The following is a 21,767-nucleotide window of genomic DNA, read 5'->3' on the forward strand; positions in this document are numbered from 1 at the left end:
TTGTAGGCTTTTTTTCTATTTTTGTTGCACAGCCAACTGATAAATCCTATAATTATTACTGATAGGAACATAGTATTAATGTGTGCAAAATGTACAAAATGGGCAAAAGGTCAACACTGCTGTATAGCCACTGAGATGAAATGACTTTATTAATCTTTTCAAAGGTTTTAAGCACCTTCCACTTTCATTTCCTCTGTAGGAAAGTATTCTGGGAAGTGTCACCTCATTAGACACTGCCTGTATCTGAGGACCAGTTCAGTCCTGGTATTTGCATTAGTCAGATGTGGATACCTTTAAAGCCAGGTGTGAACACACTCAAGATACATGATGATGCACTGACCCCCAGTCTCATTCTGGGGTGGTCTGAGACATTTTGGCACAAAATATCCATCTGCACAGGAATACATTATGTGCAGTGTAAGTGAAACTCAGCACATCAACAGCATCATATCAGTGCCTTAAAGATCATTGTAAAGGTATAATAGCATGTCATACATGTAGTGTTCCCTGAATGCACCTGCACAACACTCCGACAGTTTTGTTTTTTTGTTTTTTTTTTACTTGTGAGCAAATGCAGTATCTGCTGTTGCATAATCAATAAAACAAATGGAGTGGTCAGAGTTGTCTTATTGATATTTATGGTGTATTGATTGACTCACAGTGTCGCCACATACAGTAACAGTTACAGACAAGAACCACATTTAAAGCTGCACATAGATAGATAGATAGATAGATAGATAGATAGATAGATAGATAGATAGATAGATAGATAGATAGATAGATAGATAGATAGATAGATAGATAGATAGATAGATAGATAGATAGATAGATAGATACTTTATTAATCAAAAAACAGACAGCCCACAACACAGCAGTGGGTTAGTAGCCAGGTTGACATTAAGGTTAGTAGATACTCTAAAAGACACTTGCTAAAGAACTAAAGAACTACCTCTAAAAGAGCTTCCTGTACAATACTGTAAATAAAGACTTCTCAGTGAATTACATTACAAATCTAGCCTGTTAAACCTGAAATGAGAGCTGTGAGCTGTGCTTTACACATGGAGTGGAGAAGTGAGATCGGTCCAAAGTGGTGATATGAGAAGCATGTGGAGACACATTCTAATGCCAGGTGTAAACAGTTACACTTGGGAGGATATAATAAAAAAAAGTGAAAGTGTGAAAAGGCTTGTGCAAACTTTATGACATCCTCACTTTACATTAAGTGGTTTCTAAAGATTCCTAATTAATTAACAAGCAGTTGATTCATTATATATAAACACATTTACCTGCTGACATTTTGTGCCATAATTATCATGTTTTCCTCAGACATATAAATGGTTCTATTTTCTTTCCCTTCAACAACTGACTTCATCGTGATAGTGATCCATGGCCTCTGGCAGACTTTTCATGCTCCGTTTGATTGATACTAATATCAGTGTCATGTCTAACTGGCCTCCAGTCCTGCTTCGTATCTCTCAGCGACCCAAGAAGGTCAGAGCACACTTTGATCCAAAATAGCTGATGCATGAACTGAACGGCCCATGGACTTTAATATCTATCAGAGGAGAACATAAAGCTGTTGGTTCACTGTGTGCACAGTGGCTAATGTGGATACTGTTGCCACTGAAGTGTATCACTACGTGATGAAGTTCTGAGGAATAACATGTCCACGGTGTGCGTGTACATCATGTGTGCATGTGTGTGTGTATGTGTGAGTGTGTGCCAAGTTTGAATGCCAGATCAGAATGTTACATTACTGGAGCTTTGTCAACAAGTCTTTGGTGCCAGCCCAGTGAGCATAGCAAATATAGCACATGCCATTTGGTGGATGACTTTATCCAGAAAATCTTTTATGCATCAATATAATTTGTGGCAGATTTAGGCTTTCTCTGATGATTTTCTCTTGATTTCACTGAGGTTACACAACATTTGATATTGTTTTTCATGCCTCATGGTTTAATAGTAAGAAGGTAAACTTTATTTCTATAGCACTTTTCACAGATACGATCACGAAGTGCTTTATAACAAAAGAGCTAAATAAAGGTGTTTTACTTCGCTGACACTAGTCATTGTTGCCATGTTACATGTACCTTGGAAACAGTTTTGATTTTCACACACTGGTTTATTTTTTAGGACAAACTAAAGCTATAATTTTTCAGTTATCTTTTCATAAAGGGCAGTTCTGCATCACAGTTTGATATATCCTCCTATTAAAAGCAGTGTTTATTTTCTGTGTATCCTTTTCTTTCAATGACTTTGCTCTATTTCTTGGGTCAAATATCAAATGAAATCCTCTCGTATTTTTTGTCTGATTGCTTTCCTTTTCAAGTTAGACCCCTGTTCCAGAAGGGTTCAGTCAACAAAGTGTTTTCTAATTGTAATTTGACTCATCCCTGCTGTTCTGACAGTTCTGCTCTGTTGACCTTCACTCATTTCTTGCATTTCCTCCTCTTTGTCCTCTCCCTTCTTTTCCTCTTTCTTTCTGTTTGTTAGAGTAAAGATGCTGGCATCAGGACTCTGGTCATGTTGGATGAGCAGGGAGGTAAGTTAGTAGGGAAAGATCACTAACCACTGTCACTAACATCTGTTTTCACTGTCTCTGATTGTCTATCACTGCTATTTTAACCGCCATAATAAGAGAGCGAAGAGAGGAAAATGGACTTTACTGATTTATAACTGCTAAAGAAGAGCAGCTTTTGTGAGTTGCTGATACACCTTACATGAATCTGTAGCTGTAGCTGGAGTAAATGTTATTATATTAGATATTTTTAGCCTTTGACAGAAGATATGTACATTTTGCTAATATTTTATGCAGTTAAATATAAACTGCTTAATGATATAAATACATTAGTGTTTTTTTAACCAGGTTGACATGTTTTCCAGGACACTCCTGACTGACTGTGTGAGGTCAAAGGTCAACCATCACTGCTTCTTAGAATAGACTTAATACGTTCTCCTTTGTGTGAGGGGTTGATCAGTTTAACTGGTAAAACACACAGTTACATACACCTCTCTCTCTTTTTTTTTTTTTTTTTTTTTACTTATTTTTCTCTCACTGTCCTCTCTAGTTTGTACTGCCTTGAGTTCATTATTTATCACAAGCATTATTTCTCAGCAAAAAAGTTAGTTGATGTCTTCTGTGGATTAACAGAAGCTTAAAAAAAAAAAAGAAAAACCTGAGAAAATTGTGTGAAATTATCTACACATTGTATAATCGGGCTTTTGTTTGGAATTGAAGGGAAGATATGTATGTGTTCACACCTCCGTTAAAGCAGCTGATGTATGGTAGGTACATTTAGTTAGTGAAGAGAAACAAAAAAAAATAAGAGACCACAGCAAATTCTAAAGCATGTGGAATGTGGACGAGCCATCAAACACAGCTGAGCTACTGCATACTGACATAATGTTCCCAAAAGCGATGTGAAAGACTGACATGATCATTTTGATTGGCAATGAGGGTTAGTCCACCAAATAGCATTCTCTGAACTCTTAGTTAAATAACTGTTACTGTGTTGTTTAACCCTTTTATGGTGTTTGCATCTTTGGGACCCATTTTTATTTTTTTTTTAAAAGAAAAATGATGAGTAGTTATTTTTTATGATTTTTTTTCTCTCATATCTATCAAAAAAACTAAAAATTAGTAGCACTTAAATTCATAAATGTGATCTAGCAAAGGTAAAAGGCAAATAATAAACATATATGCATTCTATGTTTCTTGTAATTGGGATGAAGTAAACATTTGTTAAGTAGTTTTACATTAAATTGTTTGATTATGTTAAAAACCCACAAATGCAGTGGGTCCACCGCATCCATGAACACTGGCTGACAAACAAAAATCTGAACACCACACAGTGGTTAAAAGAATACGAACTGGGTGCCTTTACATTATTTAAGATCTGAAAACAATTGATTTTTGGGGGTTCTTTAACCCTTAAACAACTAGAGCTATTTTTGTGGAAACTCCTGAATGAATTTTTTTCTACATCTAACCTTCGCTAAGTAATTTATCACCATTTGCCCTCTACATTTTGCATTTTTCAGTGAAAATCTGGTCTTTTCCTTATATTTTATTTTTGCGATCATATAAATGTTCTTAAAATCTCAGGGTAAATTCAAAAGTTATGTATCACAACACTAAAAACTGTAGAAAAAATGGCTTTTTAAAAAAAAAGAAAAGTATATATATATATATATATATATATATATATATATATATATATATATATATATATATATATATACACATATATTAATACGAGGGCCGTTCAATAAGTTCATGGCCTCACCCAGAAATACTGGTTGTTATAATACAAATGTTGCTGGTAATACATTCTTTCGTGATGGGATAGTGATGCTTGAACATTGATGGACCAAGTGCATTGCTGTAAATGGAGATTATGTTGAAAAATAAAATATAAATTATCAGTCTGTGTTGTTCTGTTCTGGGTGAGGCCATGAACTTATTGAACGGCCCTCGTACATCATTAATTGAGCATGAAAGTGTCAATAACTACTGTCATTTGTCAGTCTACTTTGGTTTTTGGTGAATCAATGCCGCAGATGTCAAAAGTGTTTCCACATTCCCTACGGAGACACATCTGATGCTGCTGAAAAGTTGAAAAATTTTACCTCAATTATTTAGATAATTGAAGGATAGGATTATTGGATCAAAAGCTATTAAACATTTTAGATCAGGAGATGCTTTTTCTTGCTGGTGGAGGTTTCGGTCTATGAAGGTTAAGCAGTGACAATGTTTTATTTGGAATTTGATATCAATATTTTATGTATTATAGTTATTTTATTTTAATCAAACCTAAACATACAAAAGGTAAAACTGTGGTCTCTTAATTTTTTTCTAGTAGTCTCTTAATGATTTCCCAGAGCTGTATAGTCATTATAACTATATATAGCATGTTTGGAGAAGGTGTGTGTCTTTGTATGTATATTACCGAAGGCCTGTGCTTAGCAGCATGCACGAAAGAGCAGCCTAATTGGCCTGTCAAAGGAACAGATCCCCTCTGTCTCTCCCCCCTCCCCTTCTCCCCTCCAGAGGAACGGCTGCCATAGTGCAAAGCTCACTGCCGTTATCATAGGACAGCAATCAATTCTCAGATTTAAATTACCTCTGCCTCCCAGCTAATGTCCTCTATACCTGATCCTCCATCTGTCTTCCTCTGCTTCTCTTCTTTCTCCATTTCATGCCTCTTCTCTTCTTTCCCGTCAGCCTCTGCTTTTCTCTGCTGACCTCCATTTTTAACTGGAGATCGCTCGCTTTTGCAGAAGCTGTTGTTGGGAGTAGGAGTTTAAAGAAAATGTTATGCGTTCATAGCAATTTAACCCTTTCATGCATAGGTCACTCCAGTGAACAGTTCTTCTCCAGCTGTTCTCTTGTATATTAATGGGTTTTGATGTTTTAGTTCTATATCAGCCAACACAGTGAACACTTACGCACCATCCCATACACTGACATTCATACCATTACTGTAACTTTGCTGTTCTTGATAAACCTGATCTGCACTAACATGTTTAAGTGTAAATCAATTGTTATTTGTTAGACAAGAAGGTTTTTTTTTTTTTTTTTTGCGTATTATCTCCATGAAGTGAGTAAATACTAGCATTAGAATATGTTAAAATGCGAGAAGACATCAGATTAGCATCATTAAAAATGTTTTTATTTCATTGTTTTCATATCACTTTCTGATATTGGGTTTTAAACACGTTTCTTTACTTTGAAAATTAAATGCATGGATATTTTTGTAACTCCATAGAAAAAAAAAACTCGATCGCATTGTTTTTTTCATGCCTAAGGAGGAATAAAAACACTGAAGAAAAAATCTTAACTAAGGTTCTCACAATTCATGCATGAAAGGGTTAATATATTTGTACACACCAAAAAACCATTGACGCTAGTGTAAAACAAGCCAAAAATAGCAGGTAGTAATTAATACAGCCCTAATGAGGTGTAAACTGGAGTGTAACAACTCCCTTTGCCCTTTATGTGCACATGCATGCTGACATAGATCTACTGTACAGGAGCACATGTGTCAGTTCTTACAGTGATGTATTACCTGTAGTGGAGATGTCACTGCAGCTGTAATGAGTCCTTCCCTGCTTGGCTGTTACATGCATGTTGACCTGAATAACATCTCAGTCACAGCTGATGGATTACTTCGATGCATCTGTGAGCTTCAGGCAACTTGTAACGTTGCAGCCACCAGCGCTGGTTGGAGCTCCTCCAGACTTAAGATGTGTAAGAAGCCGTGTAATACATAGTTCATAGTACTGTTGGAACTATAATTACCTTAACTTGATAAACGAGGTAGTTTTTTTTACAGATTCGGAGGCTCTATGACCTCCAGTGTTTCTTTTTTTTAGTGTTAAACAAGATAGCTTTGAGCACTAGGAGGCATTTGGGAACAGTATGTGAAAAAATGATTTAGGTTTACGTGTCAGCTTTTTCTTTTTCGCCCAGTCATCCCTAGCAAATAAGTAACAGACAGCTAAAAAAAAAAAAAAAAAAAGAATTTGTTAATAGCTTAGAGAAGATGATACTGTACAGGGTGGGGAAGCAAAATTTACAATATTTTGAGGCAGGGATTGAAAGACAGTGTATGACCAATTAGTTTATTGAAAGTCATGAGAATTTATTTGCCACAAGAAAATATACATAATAGAAAATGTTTTTATTCTATGTGTCCTCCTTCTTTCTCAATAACTGCCTTCACACACTTCCTGAAACTTGCGCAAGTGTTCCTCAAATATTCGGGTGACAACTTCTCCCATTCTTGTTTAATAGTATCTTCCAGACTTTCTCGTAATAGTTTTGCTCATAGTCATCCTCTTCTTTCCATTATAAACAGTCTTTATGGACACTCCAACTATTTTTGAAATCTCCTTTGGTGTGACGAGTGCATTCAGCAAATCACACACTCTTTGATGTTTGCTTTCCTGATTACTCATATGGGCAAAAGTTTCTGAAAAGGTATGGATAATAGTGTTAGGTATGATTATGACATCGATATATGTTTGGTTTCAAAACAATTGACGTAGTGCCTGCTGAGAAAAAACAACTAAATGTTCATTGTAAATTTTGCTTCCCCACCCTGTACATCACTATCTGAACTTATACTGTATGTTATCACTTGTAAATTATGTTAGCGTGGCATGTAAAATGACACACAAATCTGATTGTGCTCATGTCTCTGTGATTTGAAGCATTTTACCTGTGACTGAACATCTACACATGGGAGACAAGGGAGGGCATGCCCTTCCCTCGCACTGTAATCTCCAGACGGGGGGGCGGAGTCAGGTTGTTAAGGTTGCTGTAGCCGCTCAGAAGCAGAGATAAACAATGCCAGTCTGACTCTCACACACAATCCCCCTCTGCTCGATCCGTTGGTTTGCCCTGGGGGGATAGCTGAGGGACATGTAGCTTTTTTTTTTTTTTTGCATAGTACAGCAAATTTCAAGTGGATTAGAAGAAAGTAAAATAATGTTTTTGACACTTTCCCTTTTGAGCTCCATGTCTCTATTATGGAAGTTTATTTTAGATGCTTCCACAGCTTTCAGGAGTACAAAACTGTTCAAGACTGCATCGAACGATTTTTCTCAAATAAAATTTACTTCTAATTGTTCTTGGTTGTAGATCACTTCCATTATCATCCCTGGTTTCTGTGATATTCTCCACTACTTTACAGTAAGACTAATTAAACCTAAAGACAAAATGCCCTTTTGCACTGATGAAGATTGCTGCCTTTCATGTCCTGTCCTATAACCATTAACCCGGCAGAGAGAGAGACTCTGACCTTGAATCAGGGCTTTTTATAGCTCTGTTTCCTATTGACCATCTGAGCAAGGTAGGCAGGGTGACTTCATGCATCTAGATGATGCTTTACATCACCTTCATAACAAGATTCGTCCTTTAATCCACTGTTCAGGTATCATATTTCCAGACATTTTGTGCATTTCTTTCTGCACTCTCAAATTTTTTTTGATCTGGTCTTGGTCGTTTTCTCATCCACTTTAGTCTGTGTTGTCATTTCTAAGGTTTGTGTCATCGAGGAAGTATCCAATACAAAATGTTCCTTAATATCACTCTCTTGTGCGAAATTATTTAAAAAGTGACCAAGTTAGCATCGTCATGCACAGATGCAGCACAAGTACTGTTGCTGCTACTCAGATTAAATACTTAGGAAACTAGTGTCCTTTGGATAGATGTAGGAAATCCAAATCCAAGTACTCCCAATACTTATCGCTTGCTTTGCCTTCCACATTTAGTCCACCGCCTTTTACATCTTCCAGTGTAGCGTACTATAGATCGCCAATCCTCAAAACAAACCGGTCAGTTTTATTTCACTGCTCTCATGCCTTTGTCCTCACCAGAACAACTTGATCGTGTGGAGGAGGGTATGAACAAGGTCAACGCAGACCTGAAGGAGGCCGAGAAAGATTTAAAAGATTTAGGACAATGCTGTGGTCTGATATGCCCATGTATTAAAAAGTAGGTACCAGCCAGGAGCCCCACGCTCTTGCCTGTCCAGTGCTGGTGGTGGTGGTGGTGGTGGTGGTGATGTCTGATGTCTCTCTTGTCACAGTCAATGTCTTTTTTTGTCTCTTCTCCTTTGTCTCCCTTCTCTAATTCCCCTTCCTCCGTCCTATCCCCCGCTACCTCTTCCTCCTCCCTCTTCTTCTCTTCTCATGTGCAATCGTTCTTTTGCTGGGAAAAATGACAATGTGTTGGTAATCAGAACAACTGGAGCGCATCGAGGAGGGGATGGACCAAATCAATAAGGACATGAAGGATGCGGAAAAGAATTTGAACAATCTAGGACAGTTCTGTGGTCTATGTTCATGTCCCTGTAACAAGTAGGTGCTGCCTGTGTTGCCTGACTGCATGTGTTTCAGTGCCTGCCTACCTGCCTCTCTATCCATCTGCCTGCTTACGGTGTATAGAGCATGGTGAACTGTGGTCCGAGCTGTCAGGCCCACAACAACACACTCTCTGCACAGGCACCAGCACAGCATGCTCATGTGTATTTGTGACACTGAGAGAGAGACACCAAGATTCTCTCTTTCTTTGTGTACAAACAACAGATCAGGTGAAAGATTGTGTGCATGCATGAACCACACAAACAGGTCTTCATGTGCTCTCCAGCCTCTTTGGCTGTCATCACTAAAAAGCCCTTCATTCCTCAATGGATGAGAGATTCTCTTCCTGCAGGTAGCAGCATCAACAGGAATCTGAGCCACGGCACCCACCCACCTCTGAACCCCACCCAAAACCTTTCCTACCTCCCTGCAGCATGATGCATCATGCTGTGTACACAGTCCAACCAAAGATTACATTAAATACTTCCCTTTTTCTGAATTTTGTTTCTACTGGGTAACAATGTTTCATGTGAGTTTGTTAATTATATGGTGGTTTTAGGTAAAAACAAACAAACAAACAAACAAACAAACAAAAAAAAAAACACCATCAACCAGCCTATTAAAGAAAATTTGGCTGCTAACACAATGAAATCATTGTTATTACACAGCAGGAGGTGCTATCAGCTAAACAACCTGAGGGGTCATCAGCTTTTTCTCATAAATGTACCTTATATAAAAGTAATTTGTTTCTATATTGGCATTTTGTTTAGTTATATATTTATTTTAATGAATGTGGACTATTTTGTATTTGGAACATGCATTTTATTAAGTTGCAGTACATAGTGATTTATAGAGGTCTGTTTGCAAAAATGGATTTTAATATTTGTGTATAATCACCTGAAAATAAGAATCACATTCATTAAAAGTGATGTAAATGTGCTGTTATATACAACCCTCAAAGTACAGGTTGTACCTTTGTGAAACCTCAGGTGGTTCCTTCCTCTCCTCCCTCAGGACTCTACCTCATAATCAAATCTATCATGCAAGAGTAAGGCAAACTTGTTTCTTGAGCAAATTTAATGTAATACTCAAACTTCATCTATACTTTTTGTGCACCATATTGATTTGTCTGCAGCTTTAATATAAAGATGACTTCATGATGCCAGTTTTGCCAAACTCCTGTGTGATCTATTCTCTGGCCCTTAACAGCCAAACTATGGCCACAGCGTCATGTCTGAGCGTACTGCATATGGGACTAAATATCTCAGAGCTATAGAAAACACAAGTGACTGACAAACCACAACGTTGGATACATACAGTATATATTATACATATATTGCTATTTACAGTTTGCAGGTGGATGTTTCTTAGAAAGACCTTTGGGGATAAATTAAGTGTTGCCCTACAGGTTTATGTGTAGAATGTGCTGTGTTTTTTGTTGTCGTCTTGGGGAAATTAAAACAGCAGCTTTACTTTTCTTCATTTCTTCCATTTGCAATATATTAGCACATATCAGTAGAGATTTTAACGAAAGATGATTCTTTTCTCCAAAGCAGGGTTGAACGGGATGGTCTTCGTAGGTCATTTGTTGTAGGAGTGGGTGATTAATAAGTCATATTTCAACTTTTTGTATCAAGATAATTTTGGTGCTTCCATTAGGTCTTCATTGTGTCACAGGTTTTTTGAGTCCAGATCTTGTCTATTCTATAGCTCTTTTGTCCTCCCTTTCATGTAGCACTTGTTATGTAATCCTGCCATTATGTCATGTCTCTCATCTGATGTAGCCTATTTACATGGTGGTCCTGAGTCAAATAGCATAAGAGCATTAATTCTTCTTTACTGTTAAAGCTATCTGGAGCACCACATTTGTGTGTTCATTTAAGCTAAAGAAGAAACTGGCATAATTGGTAAGATCCATTCCTAAATGGTGGCTTCCACTTATCGGGGACCCCAAGCGTTAAAATACAAATACTGAGAAATAAATGTGCCTATTTGACTGTCAATGGTGTATCGTCCTACAGATCTATGCATCCAGATGAAATGAAGGGCTGATCACAGCTACACTTTGCATTTTGTTTTCTGCTAATTTTTCACAAGGATCTAACCTTTCCGCTTTCTTTTACTAGATAGAGCATGTTGATATATTTTCCTCTTTATATGTTTTCCCGTCCCTTATCAAACTTTGTGTGTATGTCTTTGCCTTGCATGTTCTCTCCACCTGCATGTTGTTATTTGTGTGTTTGTGTATGTGCATTGTGTGGGTCTTCTTTGTCTGGAGTCTGCTAACTATGTTCTGTGTTTGTGCTTTTCTGTATGTGCTTGTGGGAGATGGTTTTTTTTCTGAATTAAAAAAAAATGGCTAATGACTTTCTAACACAAGCAACTTGTGACCTTATTAAGCTCAGCTTCAATTGATCTGCATGTTAGATCAATTATTCACTAACATATTGCAAATGCATGGATGTAAGTTTTTCATATGTGCTGGCAGTTTGTATTTAATAAGAAAATTGGCCATGCATTCCAAACATACCTTGTGTATGTATTTTCATTATGAATTGCTAGAGGATATGCACTTACATTGACATGCATATACATTCATACTCCATTGTCACTTACATACATACAAGAACAAATACATGTACAGTAAATTCACAGTTTTGCACATGCATACTTACAAACACAAGCACACATTGTTATAATAAGTCTCATCCTGACTGATGAATGTGTGTGTGGCAGGATTAAGGGCGGGGGCCAGGCCTGGGGAGGCAACCAGGATGGAGTTGTGAACAGTCAGCCAGGGGCTCGAGTGGTGGATGAGCGTGAACAGATGGCCATCAGTGGGGGTTTCATCCGCAGGTAAGTGTATATGTGTTTGTGTGTGTGTGTGTGTGTGTGTGTGTGTGTATGTATGATCTCTCTGGTGTGTGTAGTTGGTGAGCATGAGTGCATATTAAGACATTTGTTTGCCTCTGTGTGTACGTACTTGCAAATAATTGTATTTCTGATGTAATTCACATCAATCATATGATTTTGTCAACAAAAAACAAGGTTGTGTTGACTATTGCTCAAACTATTAAATTACTGATGACCACAGTCAGTTGTGTTTTTTTTTTTTTTTTGACCTAAAATATATGACTTACAGCATTAGTTCTAAACCTTTTGGGCTTTGAGTTGTTCAAATATGTAAATGTCTACTTGCAATCACTTTTCTCTGTCAGAAGTCTGGAATTTGGGTAGAAATTAACTATAAATAAACAGAAATTATTTGTTAGTTTGTTTATTTGTCTCAAACTTTGAAGTAAAAAAAAAAAAAAGAACTAAAAAAAAAACCAATAAAAGCAAGAATTGAATTACATATACACCCATCAATGGCCATTAATCACAGAAAAAGTAACAAAATACAATAAATTTAACATAAATATACATATGAATCAACTCATAAACACAGTTTTGGAAGTGTCCTGCCCCTTCCTTACTTTCAGTGTCAGCATCATAACCAAATATATTTCCTTTAGAGAAGTCCAAGAATACTAGTTTAGTTTTCTTCTCTCTTATCCAAATAATTATCTTGGATTTATCTAATTCAGCCCCTTAAGGTGTCATTCACTTATACTGTCACACTTATGCAAAGCCTCATGGATCCTTATAAAAATCCCAGTTTCTTCCAGCAGTTTACATCTTTCAGTTCCTTCAAAACATGACTCTCACACACCTCTTCTTAGTTCCCACTTTGTACCTCCTGACATGCTTGCCTCGACTTCTTTGAGGAGGCAAAAAAGAAAAAAAAAGATATGAGAAGAACTAATAGCCTTGTACTAAGTGTTGTCTGAATGTGTGCACAAACTTCTAACTGAAACTGAGAAAAAGCAGGCCAGCACCACTCATAATTTTGTACATAAATGTCAATATTTGAACTCTGTTGACATTGTACTTTCCTTGTAGGTAACTCATTTAAAACATGTTGTGCCTTTTCTTGCAGCACAGTACTTTACTTTCTAGTTTTGTGTTTATGTATCTGCACACTTCAGCACATCACAGTATCTACTACATAATCCTCTGGCCTTTAAATAGTCCCACTTTGCTCTGTATTTCAGGGTAACAAATGACGCCCGAGAGAATGAGATGGATGAGAACCTGGAGCAAGTGGGTGGAATCATTGGCAATCTGCGTCACATGGCCCTCGACATGGGTCAGGAGATCGACACGCAGAACCGCCAGATCGATAGGATCATGGAGAAGGTACTGTTCATCGCATACAATACATGCTTTAATTATATTGCTGCTGTAGAAATGTATTAGAAGTCTGAACATTGTTTGCACAGAATTACATGACCCTAATGTAATGACCCCCTCACTTTCAGCAGTTACTAAGCAACAGCCTCTTCTAGTTGTTGGAGTTGCACAGAAAAGTGTCAATTCAGTTCAATTCAACTTTATTTATAAAGCACATTTCATGCGCAAGGCAGACTCAATGTGCTTCACAATGTGTCGTCCAAAGCTGGGCAAAGACAGTGCCAGTACAGTTTACATTAGTATGTCTGATGCTACACATTTTTGGTGAATTGAAAAGGCAAGGTAATATGCGAAAGATAACATCCACATATTATCCAATCCAATCCACTTTATTTATATAGCATATTTAAACAACAAGAATGTTTCCAAAGTGCTGCACTTATAAAAACAATAAAACAATTAAAAGAAATACACTAAAAACAATAAATAAGTACATAAAACTACAACAATGCTATAAATAAAACAATAAAATCAAATAGTTAAAAGTAATCAAATAAATATAAATAAATAAATAAAAGACACAGAGGACCACACAACTCTGGCGGAGTTAAAAGCCAGAGAATAAAACAATACAATTAAAGATTGTATTGAACAGGACGCCATAAGGACCAGAATCTGGCCAGTGACGTAATTGTAGTTTTAGCATTTCAAGTAAAGTAAATAAATGAAAGGCAGAAAATCCATAAAAATGGCAGCTAATATATGACGTATTTAGCAGGTATTTAGGATGGATTACATTCTTGGCATTACATGCATTTGGGCTGCTTTTGGCAGATTTAGCCTGGGTTTGACACACTTAGTGAGAATATCTGGTTCAAATTCAACTGAATAAAATGTGGGTGAAAATCTGCATGTGAAACGTTCTTGTGTACCTGGTCAAGTGTAAAGCAAGATCAGTTTGCGTGTTTTTATCTACCAGATTTCATCATCACTGACAGAACCCTTCATATTTTTCTTTCAGGCTGATTCCAACAAGACCAGGATTGATGAGGCTAACCAGCGTGCTACAAAGATGTTGGGCAGTGGCTAAACTACAACAAAAAGTGCTTTCATCCCTATTTAACCCCAATCACACACAAAAAAGCAACACCAACCAAACCAAATCCAACCCAGCCCCCAACACCCACGCCCAGTGCCCACTTCCTTTGCTCAGCAGCAGACGTGGCAAAATCATGCTTTTATTGTGATACTTGTAGAGTTTTGCACACATGCACATATCATACATTTCCTCTGCTCCCCATTCCGACCTATTACCTCCCTCTTCCTCTCCTTGTTGTCAATGTTGTTCTGTGTTTTTGCTCTTCTGATTTTGGTAAAAAATTAATTGTTCAGTTACATAACATCCCATTCAAAGTCTCCTCACTGTATATAGTGCTTCTATAATGGCTTTATTCATCTAGATCGCTTCTCCTTTTTCTTCATCTCTCTTTTTTTTTTTAAGTCTGTGTGTAATATAAACTGTATGTACACCTTGTTCCAAGAAGTCCTTTCCCAATGTCAGTATTCTAGTGTTGTCCATGTGAGACACACTGTGTGACCATCAGATAAGATGTTGTGATGCTACATGATACAGTGATTTGCCATGAATATAGTTATATACATTCAGCCGTCACAGCTTAAATCCAAGGCCACTGTTTAAATACTGTGTCATTTAGTGTAGATGTGGAGCTGCTTGAATTAACAAATACACAGTAGACACTCTTTCAAGTATTTGTTAGTGTATGAGCCATTTGGATGAAAATGCAGCTTTCTAACGACTTTATTGATAGAATAGTGTTATTGAAATATGAGGTTACAGATTGTACATTATATACTTTTTCCTCAGGGAGTGAAATCAGACCATTCGAAAGCAAAGATTGCATACTAAATTGATGTGTTGTATTTCATAGAAACTGATCAAAAGGCTCAGTGTAAATGCAAAATCAGCATTTGTATGTGGTCTCAATAGCATTGTCTATGGGATATTTGCCATCAGATAGAACATCGGGCATTACCATAAAAGTTAACACTGATGACAAAAGGAGGTGGAGATTTATAACAAAATCATTGTCATACACAGTGGCAGAGAGCGTAAACAGCCTCATCACATGCCAGACAGATTTACCTGCATTTCAAGCCTAGCAATATTGCGCTTCAAGTGTGTTATGCATGTCCATCCACTGCTAGAAACACTAAATAATTCATTTATCTAGGCAAAAATATCTTAACATGGCAAGCGCATGCTACGTATGTAGGCCACAAAGAGGAGAGGCCCATATTAACTCCCCCTCTGCAATAGTGCCACTCTCTTTGTTTCATCTCTATCAAACTTTCCAAACTGTGACCATCACTGTAAAATAATACCTTGGAAAATGCCAATAAAACCATCATAACTGTAGAACAAAACTGAGATTCTTTGCTTTGTGTGTGTGTGCTTGCATGTGTGTGTGTGTGTGTGTGTGTGTGTGCGTGTGCGCATAGGTGTGTCAGTGTAAAATTAATTCATTAACTGACAAGATGAGACTGTTTTAAAGGGACTTCATTTTTTCTCCTCCCAGTTGATGTCATGTGACTTGGCTTTACATAAGTTAAAATGACATGTTGCCATTTCAGTAGATTTACTCACCTTGTGACGGCAGTAATGTAGATGTTATAAATGTATAACATGTTAACTGCTCATATGATATCTATATAATAATATGATGCAATGTGCTTCATGGGTCAGAGGTCACAGAGCTAATTCTTATCCTTATACTGCTCTTTGGAAATACTGAGCTGAAATTTGCAACTAGTACACAAGTATGCTGCAGACAAAGCACTAGCAAATAGCAGAAAGGTATAGAAGAAAACACAAGACAGACAGAGAAAGAAAGAAAGAGAAAGAGACATGGGAGAAAGATGTGCAGTAGCACATTACACTAATGGACATGTAGTGTGGAGCCCTAGGCTTAGAGCGGATTAGAGTTTTCCACGTCACTAAGAACACACACACACAAACTTGAATCAACAACTGATATACACGACATGGTAATCCGCTATACCTTCGTTACATCCTTTATACATATTCTGCAGATGAACGTCATCTGAAGTGTATGAACACTCAAAAGAAATATGAAGTGATTGATTTCATCATCCAGGTAATCAGAGATTGACCTATCCTATATACAACATATGCACATACAATGTGTGGTTGAGGTTTTTTTTTTGTTTTTTTTTTTTTAGAGATAATGCAATATTTTCCCAACCAAAGTGAACATGTTTTAGAATCTCTGGTTACTTTTAATGGTGATGCTTTAATAAATTCTCTTACTCCTACAGAGTTGCATACAAAGGATTTAGGTTTTTAGTCAATAGCACCCCCTAGTGACGGATGGCCACAATGAAACGTCAGCTCTGCTATTACTTGCGGCCATATTCTGTATTTTCAAGTAACAAAATGAATTATTATTATGATCGTGACACTTCGTTCTTAGTTTGAGCAGACTATTGAAATAGTCTTGGACTGTACATACAGCCTATCTACCTGGAAAAGGCAGCTGACTGGGGAAGCTGCTGTAATACATGTAAGGAACATGTAAATCTTATTAGTCTTCTTATCCAGATGCCTATATTTGTAAGAAAAATAAACTACGTAGACATTCCTTCATTAAATATTCTCAAAGTATGACTGGAATAACTCGAAATAATTCAAAGTAATTCGAAGTATTTAGTATTCTGATTATGAATAATTCGTGTTTTTGGTTTTGAGGATTTCAGTGAATCTGAATATGGTGTAGGTATTTATCTTGCCAGTTTGACTTTATGATTAAGGTGGAGGGCGATGAAAACAAGTCGAATATGCGTTTCTTTTACCGATATTTCCTGATGGTATATTGACCAATCAGCGGCTCTGACGTTTGCGTTCGGGCTATCACGTGGCCGGTGACTCCGTCAGCCAGCTAACAGGACGGTTAGCACCACTGTGGCACCATGTTCCGAGCTGTGTTCCGTCTGTCAGCTTCGGGGGCCCGGAGTGTGGTTCGGTCACGGCCCTGCTACTCAGGTAGGACTGTCTCCTTCACATTAAGTTCTGATATTACGTACTATACGTTTTTGAGACGACCGCAGCTGGCTTACTCGGCTAGCTATGCTAGTTACTTTCTGTCATTGTGTATGAACTATGGAGGAACTACTGAGGGTGACATTGACTTAATTTACGAGCAGGTGAACTTCTGACCTCATTCAAAATATTTTCATGTCCTTCAGTCTTTTGTACAATATTTTCAATGAAAGGCGCCAAATGGGTTTTTGCATAAAAAAGTCACGACCTTGTGATGACCCTCCTCAGTTTATTCGAGAGAGTCATAGACCGCAGGTTATACGCAGCTGATAACATGTCGAACAAACTGCACAGTCCTATACAATATATATACTTTTATTGGTTATATTTAGGAATGCATTATAGAAGCTTGGGATGCTGCCAGTAAACTTCACAGTATCACTTTATATAAGTAGTAGCGGCATTTACATGAACTCTATATACTCCATCTACTGTATAAATATGGAAACAAATAGGCTACGTGAACAAGAGAGACGTTCATGCACCGTTTTTAAGAGCTGATATGGAAACCGTCTATTTTCCACACACGTCTATTGTATTGGTTGTTGAGATTTATCATTTAAATCTAAGAATCCAGTTTTCCCATATTTCTTTTTAATGTGCTATCTTAGATTTACATGACATCCCATTAATGAATCAAGGTTATTGGTTTGTAATCCTAGTTATAATCCAGACAGAATTTGTGTGACTATTTTTAATTGTGGTGCCTTTGCTCATAGGTAGCTGGTATAGGCTCCAGAACCCCTGTGACCCTCTTTAGGATAAAACCATTCAGATGACTGACTGTTTATCAGAGTTTAGAACTTGCAGCTAAATATTTATTATTAGTAATATTAGAATAAGTATAATATCAGTAGTATCAGTAGTATTAAGAATAAGTATCATTTCAATAATAATAATAGGCTAATATAAGTTATCACATGAAATGTGTACAAATGACAAAATTACCCAGTTGTTTCTGATGGTTACCATAGATTCTAAGTAACATAATGAAGTTATTTTCACTATAATTAAATACACATAGCCAGTATGTTGTAAAACACTCTGTATGTGGTCTTCATATTTTCCAGCTCCAGTGGCCTCCAGATGTTACTCCCATGGCAAGGTGGAGTCAGATGAGGAGTTTGATGCCCGCTGGGTAACTTACTTCAGCAAGCCTGACATCGATGCCTGGGAGCTGAGGAAAGGTGACTATTTTTGGATGTTCATGGTAGCTATTTCCATCTCAGTACCTGGTTATTGTTATTGTTGCAGTTTGAGTTGGATTTGAAAAAATGAAAGTGAGGAAATAGAGTCAATACTCAATGCATTATGTTCCATGTTTTTCAGTAGATTTGATTTAAATTAATCTGTAATGTAGAATTTTCCATGTTCCCCAGGGATAGTGGTGCTGGATTTGCATAGATTCGGGTGAATAGACTGCTTCCTGTGGCTTGGAAAGGATAATTTTATGTCACCTCTGAGGGCTTGCTGTCACATTACCCTTTTTCTTGTCAGTATTGCTGAATGTAATTTGCATCCATTTCAAGGTATGAACACCTTGATCGGGTATGACCTGGTACCTGAGGCTAAGATCCTGGATTCGGCTCTAAGAGCTTGCCGAAGACTGAATGATTTGGCAAGTGCCATTCGCATCCTAGAGGCTGTTAAGGTAAAACATCTCACAAAACATGAATTTGAACCTAAATCTTTTTCTAAACCTTTTAGGAAAATGTTGCACATTAACAACAGCTCATATTAGTAAATGGGAAAAGCCATGTCAGTTTCTAAATTTAGCTCATAACGTTTTGGAAAGTTAAAGCTCAAATGAAAAAATAAAGATTTCAAAAAGGAAAAAAATCCTTACCGACAACAATTTACAAAACCTTCATTTATGATGAAATTATAAAATATTTTTAGAGTGTACCTCAAGAGCACCTTCATTACACTCAGCCTAATTGAACTTCACCTCTTTTTTACCCCTAAAATATGAGGCTTTGTATTGTGTAACAGTGTCTATCCAGTGTTTCCCCATATGATTATTGTAGTAACAACATTAGAACGAGATTACTTTGAAATATTACAGTAGTACCAACAGACTTATTGTGCACTAAGACCACAAGTTAAACTCCATATATGTTATGTGAATGCTCATCATACTGCATAATGCTCCTTTCTCTTAATGACATTTCTCTGTTATTCAGGATAAAGCTGGTCCCCACAAAGATATTTATCCCTATCTGATCCAAGAGCTTACACCTACCCTGACAGAGCTCGGTATTTCAACACCAGAAGAGCTAGGCATTGACAAGCTATAGACTGAAGGTGAGACTGCACTATTCCGTACAATGTGAGTTATTAAATAAGATCATGAACCTGTAACAAATGTTACTTTAGTTTGCCAGGCCACTGTAGCCTGTTTTATTTGGAACCGAAACCTCTTAAGCTTGGACTTAATGCAATATGAGTTCATGCCACAGACTGCCACTTCTTACATGTACTTGTCCTTGTGTTGATATCCAATTCAACATGCAGTATAGTACAGTGGTTCTCAACCTTTTTTCAGTGATGTACCCCTTGTGAAATATTTTTTCAGCCAAGTACCCCCTAACTAGCGCAAAGCATTTTTGGTTTAAAAAAATGACTTAAAACAGAGTGCTGTGTCTGATTTATTAAACTTTGGAATTCCATTTGTAGTGGTCTCTCTTGAACTATTTGGAAATAAAAAGATATAACTAAAAAAAGAAAGAAATAATTAATTTAATTATAAATAAAGATTTGTGCACATAAAAATAATTATCAGCATAAAGTGTCCTCCTTTGGGATCATAGTAAAGATCTGTTCTCAAAAAGAATTACGCTTCAACCATGACTCCATTGTTTGAGTTTTCAGTGATTGACAGGTGATGCTAGGTGGCATATGACAGGTTGGGTCAAACCATTCTGGTATGGGGGAGACTCTGGGGTTTTAGGATGATGAAACTGAATAGCCTACTGAATATGAAAATCATTTTATGAACTTATATATTTTCCTGAAATATGTAATTAATTTAATAATTATTTTTAAAGGATTTTTGCATGGATGCTACTTTTTAAATATATTTTAAAAGCTCACGTACCCCCTGGAGTGCCTTCACGTACCCCCAGGGGTACACGTACCCCCATTTGAGAACCACTGGCATAGTAGATCATGGATTATAATGAATACTCTGTCCTTGAGCTGAAATGACACTTTGTCTCTCTCTCTCTCTGTCTCTCTCTTTCTTTCTCTTTACAGGTCATTTGATGTATAAAAGGATGAGCTCCCTGATTTTCTCCTGTTCAAATGTCTATATTATTATTGATTCAGTCTATGCTATTCTGTAATGTACAAATGGTGGACCTAATAAAGAAAACTAATAAATTAAGTGTCTTAGGAATGTGTTTATTTGTTTCTACAGTAAATTTCCTTTTCTGGAAGATGATTATAAGTTTTAAGTCTGTAAGAACGTAAAATCCTATGCTCAAAATAGACACAGGCTGTCGTGTAGTATCTATGCACATGCTAGTGGGTAAATAACTGTAAACAGGTAATAACAGTGTAAGTCTAGCTTGGAAGACACTAATGGGAGAGAAGCTCTTCTATGAAATCAAGTTACAACAGATTTTTTTTACCTCCACCTGGAGGTATTTTGATCACTTTGTGTGTTTGCGTGCGTGTGTGTTTGTTTGTTAGCAAGATAACTCAAAAAGTTATGGAGGGATTTTCATGAAATTTTCAGGAAATGCTGATACTGGCACAAGGAAGAAATGATTAAATTTTGGTCTGATCACCACCAACATTTAATCATTTCTTCCTTGTGCCAGTATCAACATTTCCTGAAAATTTTATGAAAATCCCTCCATAACTTCTTGAGTTATCTTGCTAACAAACAAACACAGGAGGCAGATCTGTCTTGGTGGAGGTCTGCGCTCTCTGAGTGCTTTTCTTGTTAAATTAGTTTTTTCATACATTTGTTAAATTTGGTAGGTAACTGGGGAGTCAATGAACTTAAAGAATTGTTTTAGGTTGATAGAACCTTTAATGGCTGAAAAGACTTTTGATTCTGGCCAATATTTATTGTGTGTTAGGAGCCATATTAGCTGTGCCCTTGAGCTGTACTTCCTGTGTTCCACCTTTGAAACACAGTACTGTGCAAATGTCTTAGGCCAGCTTAACCTTTGTTGGTTGAGTGAAGTTGTAATGACCACCTCCATGCATTCCACAGGCTCTGTAGTAAGATCCAATCTGGATATATGGGAGAATGTACAGCAATAAAAAGTTTCAGGGGAAAAAATAGCTTCTATAAACATAAGAGGTGGCATTTAGTGTTTCCTCCCTTTGCATTTAACATGTTTTTAATCCTTTTGTTCAGACTATGAGATTTATTGCATTAATTTTCTGGTTTGCAACACATGTCAGATGTTTCTAATTGTGCTGCTTCTTGTCATGGAAACAGGGGTCACTCTAAATAGTTACATTTAGAGACCACTTAGTTCAGTTTTTTGCGTGTCTTTTAAGGGTGTGAACA

At 37.0% G+C, this 21,767-nt stretch overlaps 2 protein-coding genes across 3 annotated transcripts in view; both read left to right on the forward strand.

Moving 5' to 3' along the window:
• Positions 1–15,550, forward strand: part of LOC115411198 (synaptosomal-associated protein 25-A-like) — a 46,255-nt gene extending 30,705 nt beyond the window's left edge. The window contains exons 4-8 of one of the 2 annotated variants that reach the window (XM_030123197.1): positions 2,494–2,542; positions 8,748–8,865; positions 11,605–11,724; positions 12,963–13,107; positions 14,123–15,550. In XM_030123197.1, coding sequence (XP_029979057.1) covers positions 2,494–2,542; positions 8,748–8,865; positions 11,605–11,724; positions 12,963–13,107; positions 14,123–14,191 — 501 coding nt within the window. In that variant the 3' untranslated portion in view covers positions 14,192–15,550. Of the gene's footprint in view, positions 1–2,493; positions 2,543–8,382; positions 8,501–8,747; positions 8,866–11,604; positions 11,725–12,962; positions 13,108–14,122 lie in introns of both variants that reach the window. The other variant, XM_030123188.1, reaches the window with a different exon arrangement.
• Positions 15,551–17,025: 1,475 nt separating this feature from the next.
• cox5ab (cytochrome c oxidase subunit 5Ab) lies at positions 17,026–20,624 on the forward strand. The gene is made up of 5 exons (XM_030123224.1): positions 17,026–17,182; positions 18,310–18,426; positions 18,769–18,890; positions 19,423–19,543; positions 20,495–20,624. Exons 1-4 carry the CDS (start codon positions 17,110–17,112, stop codon positions 19,534–19,536), a joined length of 426 nt encoding a protein of 141 aa, XP_029979084.1. The 5' UTR covers positions 17,026–17,109; the 3' UTR covers positions 19,537–19,543; positions 20,495–20,624.
• The last annotated feature ends 1,143 nt before the right edge of the window (positions 20,625–21,767 follow it).

This window comes from Sphaeramia orbicularis, chromosome 3 (assembly GCF_902148855.1).
Source record: "Sphaeramia orbicularis chromosome 3, fSphaOr1.1, whole genome shotgun sequence".
In the NCBI taxonomy this organism is placed as follows: domain Eukaryota; kingdom Metazoa; phylum Chordata; class Actinopteri; order Kurtiformes; family Apogonidae; genus Sphaeramia; species Sphaeramia orbicularis.